Here is a 21,339-nt window from a genome sequence, read left to right as displayed (position 1 = left end):
TCGTGTGAAAAACCTTTAATAAAACTATCTGAATAAAAAAAAAAAAAAGTTGGCTCACCTAACTCGCATTGCATGATATGACGGTCACACGGCTTTGCCCTGCTACTGCCATTCACTTCAGCTGATGTTAAAGGGGTATTCCGGTTTTAATGATTACATTTATTTATGTAGAGAATAGGATGTTGAACAATTTTTTAATATACCTATATCTATTTAAAATTTTGGTTGCAGACTTTTGTTACATCCATACAATTCCTACAATAAACACATGTATACTCAGATCATTCGAAGTCCAAACGATCATAAAGTATCAATAAAATCTTTCATATCATGATTAATACAGGATTAAAAAAAACGTACCTAGAGGTCCACATTACAAGATGAGTTACATAACAGTGAACACTGGAAAAGGCTAGTGATGAAGCGCTATATATCTGAGTAGCCCAACACCATAGTGGCACGTTGGTACCATTTGTATTACACAAAAAAAGTCAGTGTGATCGAAACAGTAATATGGACAAAAAGCCTAAAACAAAGATCTGCCTATGCCAGTCAATTGTATACCATGTACCTATCTAGCACATCCCTGCCATACCAGTGTCCCTCACTTATACAATGCGTTTCACCCAATGGCTTCGTCAGTAGCCTCTCCCTAAAGCAAAAATTTGTTTGCCACATTTTAGTCCTGTAAAATGCATCCATAGGGGAGGCGGATAGGACTAAACGTGGCGTCAACCATGTGAACTATCATGTGACCCAGCTTTCAGTTAACCGAGCAGGTATCTAATAGGTGAATATATTAGTGTATTGGGGAGCAGCTCATATACTTTATATACAGTAATAATACCTGCGGTATCCTCTTATCATGTCTATCTTTTTTTTACACTAAACTTTATTAACAACAACACATCACCTAGAGACAGGCAGCCATTTTACAACATCACCTACAGACAAGCAGCCATGTAAATACACAGATTAATGTAGTTACTGTAATCCACAATAAAAATCATGATTCCACCACAACTTCTACTTCCTTATCACATGGATGTGTCCTTTGTGCAGACCCGTCACATGTATATCATGTAAGGGTCCATTCACACGTCCGTTTTTTCTTTCCTGATCTGTTCCGTTTTTTCAGGAACAGATCAGGACCAGATCTGGACCCATTCATTTTCAATGGGTCCTGGAAAAAATCGGACAGCACAATGTGTGCTGTCCGTTTCCGTTGTTCCGTTCCGCATGTCCGTTTAAATATAAAACATGTCCTATTCTTGTCCTGAAAAATCGGATCCTGGTACAATACAAAGTCAATGGATCCGCAAAAAACGGATGACATTCGGATGTCATTCCGTATGTCATCCGTTTTTTGCGGATTCCGTTCCTGGAAACACATAACAAATTTTTTTTTTTTTTTTTTTTTCCAAAGAAATCCAAACAACTTTATTTGATTATTGAAAGGTATACATGTTCCCGTTTTTTGCGGATCCGCAAAAAACGGATGACATACGGAAACATTTTCAGGAACAACGGATCCGCAAAAAACGGACCGTTTTTCAGGATGAAAAAAAACAGGACGTGTGAATGGACCGCTGTTTACTGAATGTAAGGAATTATATGATGTCACATGACTGATGCCATGTTTCAGTTAGGCCATGGATACATTACACAGGACTTGTACATTGGCTATAATACTGCACATAGGGTCAATTGCCTCATATAAGAAAGGTGTGTATGCAGAATTTAAATACATGTATATTAGAAAACTGTTTCATTTCATATTATCTAAATAATGAAAAAAATGAAAACTGGAATACCCCTTAAAGGAAACTTCACAGCTAACTTAGTTCTCTCTCATGACTATTGCAAAACCAAAGTATTCCTATAAGTGTGACTGTTGTGCATACCTAAATTTGCCAGTCTTAGGCCCCTTTCACACGGGTGAGTATTCCGCGCGGATGCGATGCGTGAGTTGAATGCATTGCACCCGCACTGAATCCCGACCCATTCATTTCTATGGGGCTGTGCACATGAGCGGTGATTTTCACGCATCAATTATGCGTTGCGTGAAAATCGCAGCATCCTCTATTTTGTGCGTTTTTCACATAACGCAGGCCCCATAGAAATGAATGGGGTTGCGTGAAAATCGCAAGCATCCGCAAGCAAGTGCGGATGCGGTGCGATTTTCACGCACGGTTGCTAGGAGACGATCAGGATGGAGACCCGATCATTATTATTTTCCCTTATAACATGGTTATAAGGGAAAATAATAGCATTCTGAATACAGAATGCATAGTACAATAGCGCTGGAGGGGTTAAAAAAAAATAAATAAAATGTAACTCACCTTAATCCACTTGATCGCGCATCCCGGCATCTCTTCTGTCTGTCTTCTGTGCTGTGTGGAGGAACAGGACCTGTGGTGACGTCACTCCGGTCATCACATAATCCATCACCATGGTAAAAGATCATGTGATGGATCATGTGATGACTGGAGTGACGTCACCACAGGTCCTGTTCCTCCACACAGCTAAGATGAAGACAGAAGGAGATGCCGGCTTCGCGATCAAGTGGACTAAGGTGAGTAAAATTATTATATATTTTTTTTAACCCCTCCAGCGCTATTTTACTATGCATTCTGTATTCAGAATGCTATTATTTTTCCTTATAACCATGTTATAAGGGAAAATAATACAATCTACAGAACACCAATCCCAAGCCTGAACTTCTGTGAAGAAGTTCGGGTTTGGGTACCAAACATGCGCGATTTTTCTCACGCGAGTGCAAAACGCATTACAATGTTTTGCACTCGTGCGGAAAAATCGCGCGTGTTCCCGCAACGCACGAGCACATTTTCCCGCAACGCCCGTGTGAAAGAGGCCTTACAGTTAAACAGATCTAAGGTTTATAGAATGTAATCTCAGACTACACAGTCTAAAATGTGGCAGATTTATCACAGTACCGTAGCTCTTGTTGGATTACAAATTTGGTGTACCTTTAGGGGTCTAGGCTAAGTTTATACCAAGTTGGCTTACTTTCCAACAGAATTTTGTGCAAAAAATGTTACTGCACATCATGACAACATACCAAAGGTTTTGATCGGTGGGGGTCCGAGTGCTGCGACCCCCACTGATCGCTAGAATGAGGAGAGAGAAGTGCTCACATAGTGTGTTCTGTCTTCTCTCTGCAGTAAGCCGGTTCAATAGAAAGTCCATGGTCATGTCAATAGAGAGCTTCTCTCTCCTCGTTCTAGTTATTGGTGGGAGTCTCAGCACTCAGACCCCCCTCCCTTCCGAGGAAACTTTTGATATGTCGCTATGACATATCAAACGGTTTATGAAAGCTCATTGACACCTTAAGCCATGTCTCTTTCCAACAAGCCACACATCTTTGTGGAGCAAAGCATGTTTGTCAGTTTTTTGGTGCAAATTACTCCAGAATTCTGCCATGTTTTGATTGGTAAACCTCCCAAATATATTATCGTCCAGGCCTTAAACGGAGCCTGTTGCATTGTACATTGCGTCTGATATGCAGGCCACATGAAGTAGAGAAAGAGAAGCTGAGCAGATTAAAATATAGTTTTGTAGAAAAATATTCAGTGAACTTGCAATGTATTTTGTTTAGATTTCTAGTCATTCTAAACCGTAGGTGGTCCTTTCAGTAACTGACAGCCTTCCCTCAGTAGGATCACTCACTGGTCTACTAAGCTATACTGAGTTAGGGTCCATTCGCATATCCGTGTGTGTTTTGCGGATCCACTGATCTGCAAAACACGGACACCGGGAATGTGCGTTCCGCATTTTGCGGACCGCACATCGACGGCACTTAATAGAAAATGCCTATTCTTGTCCACAATTGCGGACAAGAATAGGACATGTTCTATTTTTTTTAGGTTCGGAAATGCGGACCCGGAAGTGCGGGTCCGCATTTCCGGATCCGGGCCACATATCGTGTAGCCCCCATAGAAATTTATGGGTCCGCAATTCCGTTCCGCCAAATTTGGAATGGAATTGCGGACGTGTGAATGGAGCCTTATACTGAATATCCTCCCACAATACTGTTTCAGTCTACTCATCTCCTGCTCTATAACAAGCTGCCTGCAGGTAATACATCATGTTCAACATGACAAGTTCCCTTTTAAACAACTCTAGGAGCCACTGGTTTTAATGGTCTTGCTGAAGCTTATTTGATCTCTTCTGCTTCTTTACTTTCTCTTTTCTCACCCCCCACCCTCCGTCCCTATACCACCTTCCCCCCTCTACCATCTTCCCCCTCCGTCTACCACTCTCCCCCCTCTAATACCACCCCATCCCTCTTTCTACCACCCCTCAAAAACCAACCCTCCCTCCACCCCCCTCCTTCCCTCTACCACCATCCTTCTCCCTCAACCACCACTCCCTTCTCTCTACCACTCTCCCTCCCTCTACCACTATCCCCCTCCATCCCTCCATCCACCACTCCCCCATCACTCTCCCCCTTACTCTACCACTGTCCCCCTTACTCTACCACTGTCCCCCTTACTCTACCACTGTCCCCCTTACTCTACCACTGTCCCCCTTACTCTACCACTGTCCCCCTTACTCTACCACTGTCCCCCTTACTCTACCACTGTCCCCCTTACTCTACCACTGTCGCCCTTACTCTACCACTGTCCCCCTTACTCTACTACTGTCCCCCTTACTCTACCACTGTCCCCCTTACTCTACCACTGTCCCCCTTACTCTACCACTGTCCCCCTTCCTCTACCACCTTCCCCCTCCCTCTACCACCTTCCCCCTCCCTCTACCACCTTCCCCCTCCATCTACCACCTTCCCCCTCCCTCTACCACCTCCCCCCGCCCTCTACCACTCTCCCCTCCCTCTACTATCTCCCCCCTCCCTCTACCACCTTCCCCCTCCCTCTACCACTCTTCCTCCCTCTACCACCACCACCCTCCATCTACCACCTTCCCCCTCCCTCTACCACTCTACCCTCCCTCTACTATCACCCCCCTCCCTCTACCACACTTCCTCCCTCTACCACCACCACCCTCCATCTACCACTCTCCCCCTCCCTCTACCATATTTCCCCCTCTTTCTACCACCACCCCCTCCATCTACCACTCTCCCCTTCCTCTAATATCACCCCCCTCCCTCTACCACTTTCTCCCTCCTCTACCACCTTCTCCCTCCCTCTACCACTCTCTCTCCCTCCCTCCCTCTAGCATCTTCCCCCTCTCTTTACCACCACCCCCTCCTTCTACCACTCTCTCTCCCTCCCTACCAGGAGTCCATTCCCCAGTACTAACAAACACAATGCTTTGGAAGGGCTGAGCAGGCATTTTTTTAAGCAGGCTGTAGATATGCTTGGCAGGACGCTGGCGGTGACCTGTTTTCTAGGAAATATTGATGTAATTCTCCCTTGTATTGCATTTATTATACATAACTACATTTAGGCACTGCCTGTTCGTTTCTTCAGGCTCATTAATTTCCATACACTAAGCATTGTCCTGTTGATTGCTTTTCTTGTTGTTGTGCGCTGTCTTTTCTATACACATATATCATTTATCACCTCCTTGTTTATGATGTTAATTTTTCCCTCCTCTTTCAGGTAGCGTGTGGGGGCTGCCACATGCTTGTGTTTGCTGTACCTAGACCTAAAGAATCTGAACTGATCATCATCGAGGAGCTAAAAGAGAATTATTTAACGGTCAGTGGAGATGGAGACGGGTCTACATCACTCCATAGATCTCCTTCTGCACGTGTGAGACGGAGAGAGAAAGTACGTTTTCTTTTTGCCTTGTATATCTTGTATCGTGAGATTATAACAGTAAAATACCTCTGAATTATGGTATAATTCCAGAAGAAATGCCCGCCTCACAACATCCAAAAGCTGTCCCTGAAGGTTAAATGTAAGGCCTTTTCCGGTTTCCACAAATAAAGTTTGATCATCAAGTGACATACAGTATTTTTAAAGGGGGTTATGCCATGATTGATATTAAAAATGAAAATCAAACATCATATAGTACATGGTGATCTCTTTCTAACAAAGCTAGAACAAGCCCTGTGCCTCACATGGTTCCAGAGATCTCCCAATTCATTGGGTGTAATAAACAGTACAGTGCAATTATGACCTGGCCAGGGCAGAGTGTCAGCCTTTGTATGTAAGCAGTTTTGGTTGAGGAATTTAAAGGGGTTCTACGGGAATTAAGAAAATGAAAATACTTTATACTAAATATATACCTTACATTATTACTTTATAATAAATATATACCTTACATTATTTATAATGGTTCATTTTGTCTGGGGAGCAATCATCAGAGGAAACAAAATGGCCACAGCCCTGTTAGTACACACACAACTTGTCCTGATCACACAGGAGGACAAGTTACTTCACATCACTGAGCTAAAGAGCTGCCTCATCCTCCTCTCTGCTCTACTTGGCAGAGGTTATGATCCTGAATACACATAATACGATCTTCAGCTGAATCTCTGTAGGAATGGAGTTCATGAGTAGACATGAAGTACAGACATGACACCCGTGGACTGTGGTAATTGAGACTGCATATAATAGCTGCTGCTCATTATCTCCACCCTCCCCTCTCTACTTCATGTCTCCTCATGAACTCCATTCTTACAGAGATTAAGCTGAAGATCTTATCAGCTGTTTTCAGGATCATAATCCCTGACAAGCAGAGCAGAGAGGAGGGTGAGGCAGCTCTTTAGCTCAGTGTTGTAAAGTAATTTGTCCTCCTATGTGATTAGGACAGGTTTTGTGTGTACTAATAGGATGGCGGCCATTTTGTTTTTCCTAATGATCGCACCCCCCCCCCCCCCCAGACAAAATGAGCTATTATAACTAATAAAAGGTATTTGGGAATATATTTATCATAAATTATTATTTAAGTATTTTCATTTTCTTAATTCCCGGAGAATCCCTTTAAACATGATTATATTAGTTGCAGAACTTTTCAACGCACGGTGATCAGGCTTTATATGTTAAAACCGGAAAACATTTTCAAGGGGTTTTCTGTGATTTAAAAAAAAAAAACAGACAGAGGTAGTATAAAATAAGCAAAAGCCCTCAGTCACCTTTGAAATGTTCAAATCCACACTAAAATAAAGTATTAGGAGGGGTTTTTCAGTCATTTTAATACATAATCGGGGAGATTTATCAAACTGGTATAAACTAGACCTGGCTTAGGCTACTTTCACACTTGCGTTCGGGGCTCCGCTTGTGAGTTCCGTTTGAAGGCTCTCACAAGCGGCCCCGAACGGATCCGTCCAGCCCTAATGCATTCTGAGTGGATGCGGATCCGCTCAGAATGCATCAGTATGGCTCCGTCTGTCCTCCGCTCAGCAGACGGACACCCGAACGCTGCTTGCAGCGTTCGGGTGTCCGCCTGGCCGTGCGGAGGCAAACGGATCCGTCCAGACTTACAATGTAAGTCAATGGGGACGGATCCGTTTGAAGTTGACACAGTATGGCTCAATTTTCAAACGGATCCGTCCCCCATTGACTTTCAATGTAAAGTCAAAACGGATCAGTTTGCACTATCATGAACAAAAAAAAAAAAAAAATTTTTTTTTTTTTTTTTTTTGGTTCATGGTAATGCAAACGGATCCGTTCTGAACGGATCTAAGCGTTTGCATTATAGGTGCGGATCCGTCTGTGCAGACACCAGACGGATCCGCCCTGAACGCAAGTGTGAAAGTAGCCTTAGTTGACCAATCAGATCTCAACTTTTTTTTTTTTTTTTTTACAGTTTGAGAAATCTCCCCATATATGTATGGTCTTGGGTGAACAGATTAAATATAGTGGCGATTTGTGCGGGAGTGTGGGCTTTTTTTCTTTTGATACTTTTAATTTCTTTTTCACTTCATGGCAAATATTTTATATTATATGTAATATATCATATATCAGTTATATTATATTTTACATAATCCCCCCACGGTCATAAAATACATTTAAAGTGTAACTGTCATTCTTTTATAAAAATTTTTGTTCTGTACAGGGACAGTGATACTAACCATATTTGTAATATACTTTAATTAGTGAAATAGTACATTTCGTTTAGAAAAATAGTTCTAAAGTGGCCCATTTTGAGCCTTAGCAATGCTTCTCTGTCTTCTGTTTCCATAACTGTGGAGACTTGCTCAACACTGACTGTTATGTAAACAGAAGACAGAGGAGCGTTGCTAAGTCTCAAATGGGCCACTTTAGAGCTATTTTTCTAATAGAAATGTATGATTTCAGTAATTAAAATGTATATTACAAAAAATGTCAGTATCACCTATATAAAAAATAAAATAAAATGACAGTTACACTTTTTTTTATTTTACAGTGTTCCACAGCATCTACGCCTCATCATAAATTAGGCGCAGCCTCCGGTTATCATACTCTACCTTTCTTAGCTCATATCTGCATGTAACAGTATAATACATAGATATTTTTTTTATTCTAATTCTACTGACCCATTAATTTACTAGTATGTGCTGGAACACTGAACAATGCCCTGTTTTTACTATTGGGAGCATATTGCCCATTAATACTCATATGTCCACTGCAAACCCCTAAAGTTTAGTTTAAAGAATTGTGCTTAAGTTAAAGGGGTTATGCCATCATTAATGTAAAAAATGAAAATCAGACATCATATAGTACATGACAATCTCTTTCTAACAAAGATGGAACAGGCTCTGTAGATCTCCGCTCATTGATTACTCCAAGTGCTCTTCTAGATTTACTTTAGACTGGCATGGAGCATGTCCTTTCTCAGGGGGCATATCATTTCTGCTGCCACTCTCTCTCCCTGTAACTGCCACAGCTTCTAACAGAACATATGGCTGGTGGCAGTTGAAGATTTAAACTGAATACATGTGTCCACCTCAGTGAGACGGAAAAGAACAAACAGCAGGTGGCGCTATACAAATACATTTTATTGAATAACTCAGTGGTTATACTACATTTTTTATTACATGTTATTAAAAAAAGTTTTCAGATCCAGGTGCTGGTTTGAAAAGTGTAGAATATTTTTTGGGGCACAAACTTTTTAAAGGAGTTTTCCAGGATAGGTATCTGACCTGTGGGGCTCTGACTCCCAGCACTCTCACCAACCAGTAATTTGAATGGGCTGTTGTGCTGTGGAACAGGCATGAGCACAGCATAGCTCCACGCACTGGGTAGTGGCCATGAATGGTATTACAGCGCCGCTCCCATTCACTTAGATTTTTTCCTGATCATAAAGAAAGTATATCTGTAATATGCTTCTCTTTCTTTAAGAAATATTCGCCTGAACAGATCCGTGACTTGACCCGCACCCTGCCGCCGTTAAATAATAATTTACTGGAATCTTCGCTGCCTGTTCCTAGCAGGACTGTTCCACCAAACCTTCTTAAAGTAAGACAAGTCAGCAGTGAATCCAGCGCCCGTGACTCAGAGGCAGCCTCTAAATCGGGTAAGAGCAGAAGAATTTAAAGGGAACCTGTCATCAACTTCATGCTGACCTCACTGTGGGCAGCATAAATTAGTGACAGAATCGCTGATTTCAGCGGTGTGTCATCATAATCATTGCAGACCAGGCCTGGAAAAGAGTCACATCTGCCTGAGAAGAGTCCTGGTTATTATAATCTCCTGCTCTCCCCGTCCATCTGCTGATGATTGGCAGTTCTCTTCTAGAGAGAAAGGGAGAAAACTAGGTAGAAGACTGTCAGCCATCAGCAGGTGGGCAGGAGAGCAGGAAGTCATGGATAACCAGGACTCTTCTCAGGTGGCCGGGACTCTTTTCCAGGCCCAGTCTGCAATGTTTGTGATGTTGGTTCTCGGCAACCACTTACTTTTAACTTATAAATGACAGACCGCTGAAATCAGCTCACCTGACTCTACTTTATTCTGCCGTTAGTATGGGCAGCATAAAGTTGATGACAGGTTCCCTTTAAAATAATAGAATGTAAAATATTAATAATGTGACATCATGGAAATGCTTCAGCGACGTATATACCCGATACTTGCATGCAGTATGTGGCAGATATTTTACTAGCATTTCCATGGTTGCTTATTTGTGGTGAAGGCTGCAAGGTTTATCACCTTGAAATCAATCCCTAGCTATAGTTGTTGATCCTTATGTACAAAGCTTTCAAGCAGAGAATAGTTTAGTATGACCTGTTTCTATTTTCCTATATTCTGACTTTTTTAATTACATATTATCTTTTCTTTTTTTTTTTTTTACTTTTTAATCAGTTTGCTTTAGCTTTATACCTCATATTGACCTTGCATATCAAAATACTTATTTTGCAGATGGAAAACTGAGGCATGACCTAGTGAAAAGCTTTTCTGCGGATGACAACTCTGACAGCGTGAGCCAGCAAAGTTTCGGGGGCACCACAGACATTTTAAATATGGTATGACTATTATAAATTGTTTTAATGACATTGTGAAAAAATTACTTGTGTTTCACATAATTAGGCCTCACGCACAGTGTATTGAGTCCGCTTCCAATGCACATTTTTGTTTGTGTCGCACGCGGACCATTCATTTCTATGGGGCCGCAAAAAATGCAAACACCACGCGGATGTCATCCGAGTGCTGTCCACATCCATGTGACTATTCCGGAAATTATCGAACATGTCCCATTCTTGTCCATTTTGCACTAGAATAGGCATTTCTACAATAGAGCCTGTGGAAAGTGCAGGATGCACACTGCTGGTATTTCATTTGCCTCCTTCACTTCACGGTTTAAGTGGCTGTCCCCTGCTATACAGCCGTCTTAGCTTTGTGGATGGCGTTCTGCCAGGACACAATAGGATCGTCCTGGGTTTCATTGTAACCAGTACAGGGCTCAGCTTCCCTGAGCTTTCCTAGCATTGGATAATAGTATAGCGCTCTGAATGGAGAGCAGCCAGCCGGCGCAGGCGTGCTGTTGGAAGGGGAAGATCCTTCTTAATATAGATTCGGCGTTTGGCTCTGCGAAACCGTCCGTCATCAGTGCCAGAACCATGACTGTACCTGGTCATACATCATTTATTGTACATTGAACCACTGACCCCTGAAGATTCTTGGACATGAGAAATGCGTAGGGTCTTTTAGACCAGTGCAGTGCACTAGGACTTAGTGGAGATGTTAGGGGACTATTATATTTACCTTGCGACGTTAGTTAGCAACTATTTATTGGTCCAGCCATGTGAGGTTCCCTGTGTCACCCTAGGTATCTTGTACAGGGTGGTACAGGGTTCCTGTACTTGACTGGCTGGGCCATCGGTGGTCAGTCATGTGGAAGTAGGCTCATACCCTTCTGCAGTATGTCCTGTTTTGATTCAGTATTGGCTGCTGCTCCTCCTAGCTTTTACATGTTAACCCCTGGTAGGTAGCCAAATCTTGGCTCTGAAGAGACCTTTAGATCGGATCAAAAAAGTTTATAGAGGGTGATTTATCAAATATGGTGTAAAGGAAAACTGACTTATTTGCCCCTAGCTACCACTCAGACTCCACCTTTAATTTTCTAGATGAGCTCAGGTTGAATCTGATTGGTTACTATGGGCAAGTATGCCAGTTTTCCTTTAGTCCAGTTTCAATAAATCGCCCCCTGTGTATTTTTAAAGTATATCAGCTCCTCTTTTGTTCCATTCTTCACCTAATCCTTGGTTGAGGTTACATATTTATGTTCAGTGAAGTTGTGCATTTCTTTATGTAAATTTATATTGATTGGAGCTCCATTTTTTTTATACAGAGCTCTAAATTTCCTACATAGACTTAAAGGGGTTTTCCAAGACTTTACAAGTAAATGGGAAATGCGATACCAAGCACAGCCACTATACAATGTACGGCGCTGTGCTTGGTGAGCAGAGGGGCACTAGTGCCTTCTCAAACAGCTGATCGGCAGGGGTCCTGGGTGTCGGACTCCCACCGATCAGATACTGGTGACCTATCTTGAGGATAGGTCATCAGTATTAAATTCTTGGAAAACCCTTTTAAAGTTACATTATTAAATTCTGTCTTCCTGCAGCCACAAATAGAGAAAACTTAGGAAGTTAGTACATGAAAAAGCGATGTGCAGTATGGTAGCGCTATATAAAGGAAGATTATTATTATTACATGCTGTGTTAAATGTTTTCAATGTGCGTTCTCCAGTGTCAGCTATAGGTAGTCAGCATGTTATTTTTTTAAATCTGTGTTTCACAAAAGGTTAAGACATTAATCTGCACAGAATTTATGTATGTAACTACGCAGGTTAAGGATGTCTGTGTGTAGTATTACCCTGCAGAAATGCTGACAGCATTAGGAGCGACTGTAAAGAGGAGAATAAAGATATTCTACATTTTCCCCGACACCTCCACAACGGCACAACGTGTCCCCCCCTCTTACCTAGTTGTTGTTTCCTGTCCTCAGGATGCGTGGAAGCTTCTCCTGGAGTGCCAGGAACTATTTATTTCGCCCAGCCTTGATTCCTTTCCCCACATTTTGTGGGAGGGCTGGAGCAGGGAACGGCAAACCCGGGGACTCACCGCCTCCCTTACCCGTTCCTAGATGTAAGCCCTGCGTGCAGGCTGACCCGGGCTCATGAAACTCCCGGGCAAGGGCAGATCGCATGGGATCTGATGCGCTGACATCACCAGGCGAGTTTCTCCTTGGGCAAGATAATCTCGCGCTCTAGCGTCCACTTCCGGGTGCCGTGGCCGGCAGGAAGTTTAAAAGGAGTGAGGAACAGTCTGTTCTATCCCTCTATCAACGCCAGCAGCATGCTTGCCCCGGTGAATGCGGACTCAGCAAGGAAGCCTGGAGATCCCGCTACCTCTGCCCTCAGCCCGGTAAGCCTCCTCCCCAGGGGGGTTTTGTTTTTTTCTCCCCGCTTAAATTTTTCTCTTCTATATGCCTAATGATTTTGCACTGTGGTTGGCTTCTTCATTTCATTGTGGCAGTGGTGTTTTCCCAGTATTTCACCCCTGGTGTAGATCATGGTCCTTACTCCTGGCCCTACAGTCCCTTTTATTTTTTCTTAGGGCCCAGAGACCATGGCACCTAAACTAGCTGGGGGAGATTCGGGACTCAAGAAGTGCGCCATCTGCAGGAAGACTTTTTCCTCTGAAACGAAAGTCTTTATGTCCAAAATGTACCGAGAAGGTGGTCACAAGAGTCACCATCCTTCCTTGATTCCATGAGAGCTATAATTAAGGAAGAAGTAAATGCGGCGGTGGAATCTAAGATGAAACCTTAATCCCCACTCCCATCAACGTCTCATAGATCCTTTACTTCTGACTTTGGGCTTGAGCTGGATGAAGGAGAGCTTGTTTCTGATCCAGACTCTGCTTCTTCAGATGACTACTCAGGAAAAGCCTTGTTTCTGCCTGAAGAGACTGACTGTCTTCTTAAAATTATAAGAGCCACTATGGACATCGAGGAGGTGAAAGAAACTCACTCTGTACAGGATCAAATGTTCCAGGGGCTGGGGGGAAGAAGAAAAAGGGTCTTCCCCATCCATAACAACATAAAATCCCTGATATTCAAAGAATTGAGAGATCCTGAAAGAAGAACAACTGTGACAAATTCCTTTAAAAGGAAATATCCCTTTGCGGACACCGAATCTAATCTGTGGGACAAAACGCCAAAGATCGATGCCCCGGTTGCGCGCATTTCAAAAAAGACCTCTTTGCCATTCGAGGACATGGGTCTCTTGCGAGATGCCATGGACAAGAAGTCTGAAGGTTTATTGAAAAAGGCCTGGGAAACAAATACTGCTATGCTGTGTCCCAGTATTGCTTCTACCTGCACAGCCAGATCTCTATCCGTCTGGCTAAATCAGTTAGAAGAGCACTTAGCAGCTGGTACCCCGAGGGAGAAGATCTTATCTTCCCTGCCTATATTAAAAAAAGCGTCACATTTTTTAGCAGATGCGTCTGCAAACCTAGTTAGATTTTCCACCAGGTCAGCTGCTCTATCTAATGCGGCTTGTAGAGCAATCTGGCTTCGTACATGGTCTGGTGACGCCGGGTTAAAAAAAACGTCTTTGCTCGATTCCCTGTGAAGGAGATAGATTATTTGGCTTGGGATTAGAGATAATGGGCTTGGCTGGGCTCCAACGGCTGGAGGGACAGCCCCTTGGGCTCCTTATTGAGGTAATTAGCATATTAATAAAACCTATTTTATAGACAAATTACAAGACACATTATTTTAATGTAAATTGTGGAGACTGATGTGGTGATGTTAATAGCTCAGTAAGTGAAATCCAGGTGACAGTGTCCCTTTAACTTTCTTCACCCTGGTCTGGGAAAAAATAGGAGCCTCCCCGTTGGTAGTATCTACCCTAAAAGTGGGCTTAAAACTAGAGTTTTCATTCCCTCCCCCAGATCAATTTATCATAAACAAGAAGCTACCTCAAATTCTTGTTTAGAATTAGAAATCTCTTCTGTTGTAAACAAGAAGCTACTCCTTCCGGTTCCAGTAGATCAGTATGGCAAAGGTTTATATTCTCCAATATTTCTGGTACAAAAGCCAAACGGAACCTTCCTTTTAATAATAAATTTAAAATCCCTCAAAAGATCCATCATATACAAAAAATTCAAGATAGAAACTATAAGATCCACCATCAGTTTACTCCCTCAGGACTGTTTCATGGCAACCATAGACCTCCAGGACGCTTACTATCATGTCCCAATATGTCAGACTCATCAAAAGTATTTAAGAATCACTGTCTTCATGGAGTACCAACTACACCATTTTCAGTTCGGAGCCCTCCCATTCGGACTCTCTTCTGGTCCAAGGATTTTTTCGAAGATCATGTCATGAAGTACCTACATCTAAAGCAGATTCTGATTGTACCATAACTGGATGACTTCCTGATTGCTTCACCCTCAGAGGAAGTTGTATGTACCTAAAGAAGCTCTTCTTGGGAGTACTCTTAGATTCTAATCTTCTAATGTCCCTTTTACCCCTAGAAAAAAGGAACAATCTACTTCAGAAAGTCTCTCAGTTCTGCAACCCGAGGACTTCCTCCATCAGGAACATCATGACCACCCTAGGCCTTCTGACGGCTACAATCCCGTCAGTCAGATGGCCTCAAAGTCATACGAGGATTCTTCAAGCCTTCCTCTTATCCTCCTGGGAAGGAACAAATTCAGCCCTAGAAAAACACCTTCTCATCCAAAATTCTGTAAAAAGATCCTTGATGTGGAGAGTGGAAAAGAACTTGCAGACAGGTGTCTATTGGCGGCATGGAAAAACAATGGTCGTTACCACAGATGCAAGCAGTTCGGGATGGGGCGGCCATTCAGAAGGGAGAATAGTTCAGGGAAAAGATATGTTACAGTCTTCCTCCATTGTCTCTCTTCACACTCCCTCGTCTCCAAAACACATAAAGGTGTTATCAGACAACACCACAGCAGTTGCCTACCTGAACAAGCAGGGAGGGACCAAAAGCCGTTCTTTAGGGGCAGTGTCTCAGGACATTTTTTTCTGGGCATAAAAAAATCTCTTTTTTTTTAACCGATGTTCATGTGACAGGAGAGAACAATGTAATAGCCGACTTCCTCAGCCGCCGGACTTTGAAGGAGGGAGACTGGTCCCTGAATTCTCAAATATTCCAACAAATCTGAAAAATTTGGGGAGTCCCAGATTTAGATCTATTTGCCACAAGGAGCAATAGGCAGATCAAAAGATTTTGCTCTCTCTCCCAACAGGACCAACCGTTATGGGTAGACGCACTATCCCAACCATGGCCGAAAGCTCTTCTTTATGCTTTCCCTCCCTTCAGTTTGATTCCAAGAACTCTAATGAAGGTAGAGGAGGAAGGGGCCCAGGTAATATTCATTGCTCCATTGTGGCCAAGGGGGTCTTGGTTCCCCCTGCTGCTCAGGCTGTCTGCGGGAGTATTCTGGACCCTTCCAGCTACCGCGGACCTTCTCCACCAAGGACCAGTATTTCATCTAGGGATCGACCGATTATCGGTTTTACCGATATTATCGGCCGATATTGAGGATTTTGACTGTTATCGGTATCTGCATTTATTTTGCCGATATTCCGATAACTAATGGGGAACACAGATCGCGCTGCTGACAGCTCTCTCCGTGTTCCCTCAGCAGCACAGGGGAGAAGGAAGCAGTGTCTCCCTCCCCCTGTGCTGCTGCAGCCAATGGGAGGACAGGGGACAAGAGAAGGGGAGGGGCTGTGGCCCACTGCGCCACCAATGAAGAGAAATCTCTCATTCATTCAAATTGAACAGGAGGCGGGAGCTGCAGGATCACATAGCCGGCTTCCGACCTCTATGAGCTGTAGCTGCGATCCTCGGTTAACCCCTCAGGTGCCGCGGATCGCAGCTACCGCTCATAGGAGGTCGGGAGCCGGCTATGTCATTCTGCAGCTCCTGCCTCCTGTATATGAATAAATTAGAGATTTAACTTCATTGGTGGCGCAGTGCGCCCCCCAGTATTAATCATTGGTGGCGCAGTGCGCCCCCCCAGTATTAATCATTGGTGGCGCAGTGCGCCCCCCACATTAAAAACATTGGTGGCGCAGTGCGCCCCCCCACCCAGGTCCCCCCTCCAGTATTAATCATTGGTGGCAGTGGCCACAGGATCCCTTCTCCCCTGCTCTTCCGATCGGAGCCCCAGCAGTGTAATCCTGGGGCTCCGATCGGTTACCATGGCAGCCAGGATGCTATTGAAGCCCTGGCTGTCATAGTAAGCTCCATGCTGCTGTGTGCACAGAGCACAGAGCAGCAGGGACAGTGTGATCTCCTATTCACCCTGATAGAGCTCTATCAGGGTGAATAGTACAAGGGTTCTAGTCCCTAAGGGGGCTAAAAGTTAGAAAACAAAAACAAACAAAACAAAAAGTTAAAAAAATAAATAAAACTTTATATAAGTATAAAATATTAAGTATACATGAATTTTTTTTTACAAAAACAAAACTACACATTAACAATAAATATAATTTTCAGCACATTTGTGTAGGAATTTTAGTTATTTTTTTCAAAAATGAAAATTCCCAGAATATCGGTATAAATTATCGGCTATCGGCCTGAAAGTTCACAAATTATCGGTATCGGCCCTAAAAAATCAATATCGGTCGATCCCTACCCAGGATAAATTAGTTCAACCTGACGGCCTGGCGGCTGAACGCCTCGCCTTGAAGAAAAAAGGGTTGACTGATGCGGTAATCTCTACAATGATGTTGAGCCGAAAGCCCATTTATTTAAGAATCTGGTAAGCTTTTTTGTCCTTCTCAAATAATCACCTTTCTCCAGACATTCCTCAAATTCTAAGTTTCTTGCAGTCAGGATTAGATAAGGGTCTCCTGCCTGCAACGCTCAAGGTGCAGGTTTCAGCTTTAAGTGCCTTTCTGGATAAAAGACTGGCAGACTCCCCACTCATCAAGCGTTTCTTAAAGGGGGCGACAAGAAGTTTACCTACCTGCCATTCCTTCATTCCCCCCTGGGACCTGAGCTTGGTCCTCTCAGTCCTAACGGAACCTCAGATTGAACCAGCTGAACGTATTTCTTTAAGGATGCTTACCTACAAAACTGTTTTTCTTGTAGCAATAACAACTGCTAGGAGAATTGGAGAAATTCAGGCGTTCTCTCACAAGCCTCCGTATCTTACGGTCTTGGAGGACCGCATAATTCTTAGACATTGCCCTGCTTTTCTTCCCAAGGTAGTTTCCAGGTTTCATTGTGAACAGTAAGTTTCGTTAACTTCCTTCTGTCCATCTCCAACTACGAAAGAGATAGGAAATTCCACAACCTGAATGTGAGAAGGAGCGTGTTATCCTACCTGTATACCACCAGTAAATTCAGGCAGTCAGACCATCTTTTCCTCCAATAAAAGGGTCCAAATAAGGGCCAGGCGCCCAGCAAATCATCTATTGCAAGATGGATCAGAGATGTTATTACCTTTGCTTATGTCCAAAACAATCTTCAACCCCCTTCCGGGATAAAAGCCCATTCTACCAGAGCAGTGTCATCTTCCTAGATGGAGTCTACTTCAGTCTCATTAGACCAGATCTGCAGGGTAGCCACATGGGCAAGCCCTATGACTTTTTTCAATCATTATAAATTAGATATTCTTAAGAAGATATTCTTTCTGCCGTGGTCCCTCCCTAATATTGATTACTTAATCCTCCTGTGAGTGCCGTTGTGGAGGCGCCAGGGAAAAGGGTTAAATACTCTTACCGGTAATTGGTTTTTCCAATAGCCTCCACAACAGCACTGGGATTTCCTAATTTGTTAATGATTAATACATATTTAGTTTCTTGCATCACTTCTGTGTCCTCTCTTATTGGCTGAATAGGAAAGGGGAGGAGGCCTTTTTAAATAATGCGCTTCTGTGTTGTTTCCTCTCCTGGGGGCGGGGACACCCTCCTGTGAGTGCCGTTGTGGAGGCTATTGGAAAAACCAATTACCGGTAAGAGTAATTAACCCTTTTTGTACCTTTGGTAGAAAATACAGATACATATATATTAGAATTTAGTTGTTTTGTTATGAATTGTTTTGTAGAAAAATTCAGTAATAATAATTTCTATATATGTGATTACATTTTTAGACACATGCAGTAAGCGTCAACCAGGGCAACAGTACTTTCTCACCAGTTCTCAAGAGGAAGGTAAGTGGGATCTTTCTCTATTATACATTAACATATTTTTTAAGTTTACCTCCAGTTATAAACAACTTAAAAAAAAAAAATTTGTTTTATAGGGAATAATAGGGAAGATAAGAAACTGTGTAATATATCTTATCAGGCTCCTTTCCTCAAACCCCCCCCCCCCCCCTTCCCCATACTGCACTAATCATTTAAGGCTACTTTCACACTCACGTTTTGGCTTTCCGTTTGTGAGATCCGTCATGGGCTCTAAGAAGCGGTCCAAAACGGATCAGTTTTGCGCTAATGCATTCTGAATAGAAAAGGATCCGCTCAGAATGCATCAGTTTGCCTCCAATCAGTCTCCATTCCGCTCTGGAGGCAGACACCAAAACGCTGCCTGCATCGTTTTGCTGTTTGCTTGACGAAACTGAGCCAAACGGATCCGTCCTGGCGCACAATGTAAGTCACTGGGGACGGATCCATTTTCTGTGACACAATCGAAAACTGATCCGTCTCCCATTGACTTTTAGTACAGTTTATGACGTCTTGGCAATGTTACAGATAATACAAATGGATCCGTTCATGACGGATGCATACGGTTGTATTATTGTAATGGACCCATTTTTGCAGATCCATGACGGATCCGCCCAAAACGCAAGTAGCCTATGCCTGTATTACACCTGCCTATTTTTCAACAAATGATTGTTAACAAGCATTCATAGTGCTTGAAATTTTATGAACCTGTCAGAATTTTCTACATTTCTTCATAAATTTGACCTAAAACTACATCAGATTTTCACATCAATTTTGGCCTAGTTTTAGGCCAAATTTATGTAGAAGTGTAGAAAGCTCTGAAAGGTTCACAAACTTTCAAGCACCACTATACATTAAGTCAACCATGGTGCCACTGCTTTTGGGACTGTGCCACAGATATATAGGGTAGCAGTTTCCCCTCTTTTGTGTACAGTACAGACCAAAAGTTTGGACACACCTTCTCATTCAAAGAGTTTTCTTTATTTTCATGACTATGAAAATTGTAGATTCACACTGAAGGCATCAAAACTATGAATTAACACATGTGGAATGATATACTTATCAAAAAAGTATAAAACAACTGAAAATATGTCATATTCTAGGTTCTTCAAAGTAGCCACCTTTTGCTTTGATTACTGCTTTGCACACTCTTGGCATTCTCTTGATGAGCTTCAAGAGGTAGTCACCTGAAATGGTTTTCACTTCACAGGTGTGCCCTGTCAGGTTTAATAAGTGGGATTTCTTGCCTTATAAATGGGGTTGGGACCATCAGTTGCATTGTGGAGAAGTCAGGTGGATACACAGCTGATAGTCCTACTGAATAGACTGTTAGAATTTGTATTATGGCAAGAAAAAAGCAGCTAAGTAAAGAAAAACTAGTGGCCATCATTACTTTAAGAAATGAAGGTCAGTCAGTCCGAAAAATTGGGAAAACTTTGAAAGTGTCCCCAAGTGCAGTCACAAAAACCATCAAGCGCTACAAAGAAACTGGCTCACATGCGGACCGCCCCAGGAAAGGAAGACCAAGAGTCACCTCTGCTGCAGAGGATAAGTTCATCCAAGTCACCAGCCTCAGAAATCACAGGTTAACAGCAGCTCAGATTAGAGACCAGGTCAATGCCACACAGAGTTCTAGCAGCAGACACATCTCTAGAACAACTGTTAAGAGGAGACTGTGTGAATCAGGCCTTCATGGTAGAATATCTGCTAGGAAACCACTTCTAAGGACAGGCAACAAGCAGAAGAGACTTGTTTGGGCTAAAGAACACAAGGAATGGACATTAGACCAGTGGAAATCTGTGCTTTGGTCTGATGAGTCCAAATTTGAGATCTTTGGTTCCAACCACCGTGTCTTTGTGCGACGCAGAAAAGGTGAACGGATGGACTCTACATGCCTGGTTCCCACCGTGAAGCATGGAGGAGGAGGTGTAATGGTGTGGGGGTGCTTTGCTGGTGACACTGTTGGGGATTTATTCAAAATTGAAGGCATACTGAACCAGCATGGCTACCACAGCATCTTGCAGCGGTATGCTATTCCATCCGGTTTGCGTTTAGTTGGACCATCATTTATTTTTCAACAGGACAATGACCTCAAACACACCTCCAGGCTGTGTAAGGGCTATTTGACCATGAAGGAGAGTGATGGGGTGCTGCGCCAGATGACCTGGCCTCCACAGTCACCGGACCTGAACCCAATCGAGATGGTTTGGGGTGAGCTGGACCGCAGAGTGAAGGCAAAAGTGCCAACAAGTGCTAAGCATCTCTGGGAACTCCTTCAAGACTGTTGGAAGACCATTTCAGGTGACTACCTCTTGAAACTCATCAAGAGAATGCCAAGAGTGTTCAAAGCAGTAATCAAAGCAAAAGGTGGCTACTTTGAAGAACCTAGAATATGACATATTTTCAGTTGTTTCACACTTTTTTGTTATGTATATAATTCCACATGTGTTAATTCATAGTTTTGATGCCTTCAGTGTGAATCTACAATTTTCATAGTCATGAAAAAAAAGAAAACTCTTTGAATGAGAAGGTGTGTCCAAACTTTTGGTCTGTACTGTATGTGTGTGTGCTGTGTATAGGAGACATCATAGCGGCTTGTCTCCCTCCTTTTCCCTCACCTTTCCATAGACTTCTATAGGCAACTGAATCTGATCTCTCAGTGAAGGAAGATATCTGTAAGTTATATTACATAGTTTCTTATCTTCGTATTTTACTATTGTTTTATGGAAAGTTGTTTTCAATGGGAAGTGCAAGTCATGTTTATTCTG

At 42.9% G+C, this 21,339-nt stretch overlaps 1 protein-coding gene across 2 annotated transcripts in view; it reads left to right on the top strand.

The window, feature by feature from the left end:
* Window positions 1-21,339, top strand: part of RPGR (retinitis pigmentosa GTPase regulator) — an 86,216-nt gene that overhangs the window by 51,431 nt on the left and 13,446 nt on the right. For both annotated transcript variants that reach the window (XM_044283619.1, XM_044283618.1), the window contains exons 10-13: window positions 5,586-5,756; window positions 9,255-9,429; window positions 10,269-10,372; window positions 18,500-18,559. In XM_044283619.1, the coding sequence (XP_044139554.1) occupies window positions 5,586-5,756; window positions 9,255-9,429; window positions 10,269-10,372; window positions 18,500-18,559 (510 nt within the window). The remainder of the gene's footprint in view (window positions 1-5,585; window positions 5,757-9,254; window positions 9,430-10,268; window positions 10,373-18,499; window positions 18,560-21,339) is intronic.

Source organism: Bufo gargarizans, chromosome 3 (assembly GCF_014858855.1).
Source record: "Bufo gargarizans isolate SCDJY-AF-19 chromosome 3, ASM1485885v1, whole genome shotgun sequence".
Lineage (NCBI taxonomy): Eukaryota > Metazoa > Chordata > Amphibia > Anura > Bufonidae > Bufo > Bufo gargarizans.
The sequence above is the reverse complement of the archived record's forward strand: the minus strand, read 5'-3'. Positions and strand labels throughout refer to the sequence as shown.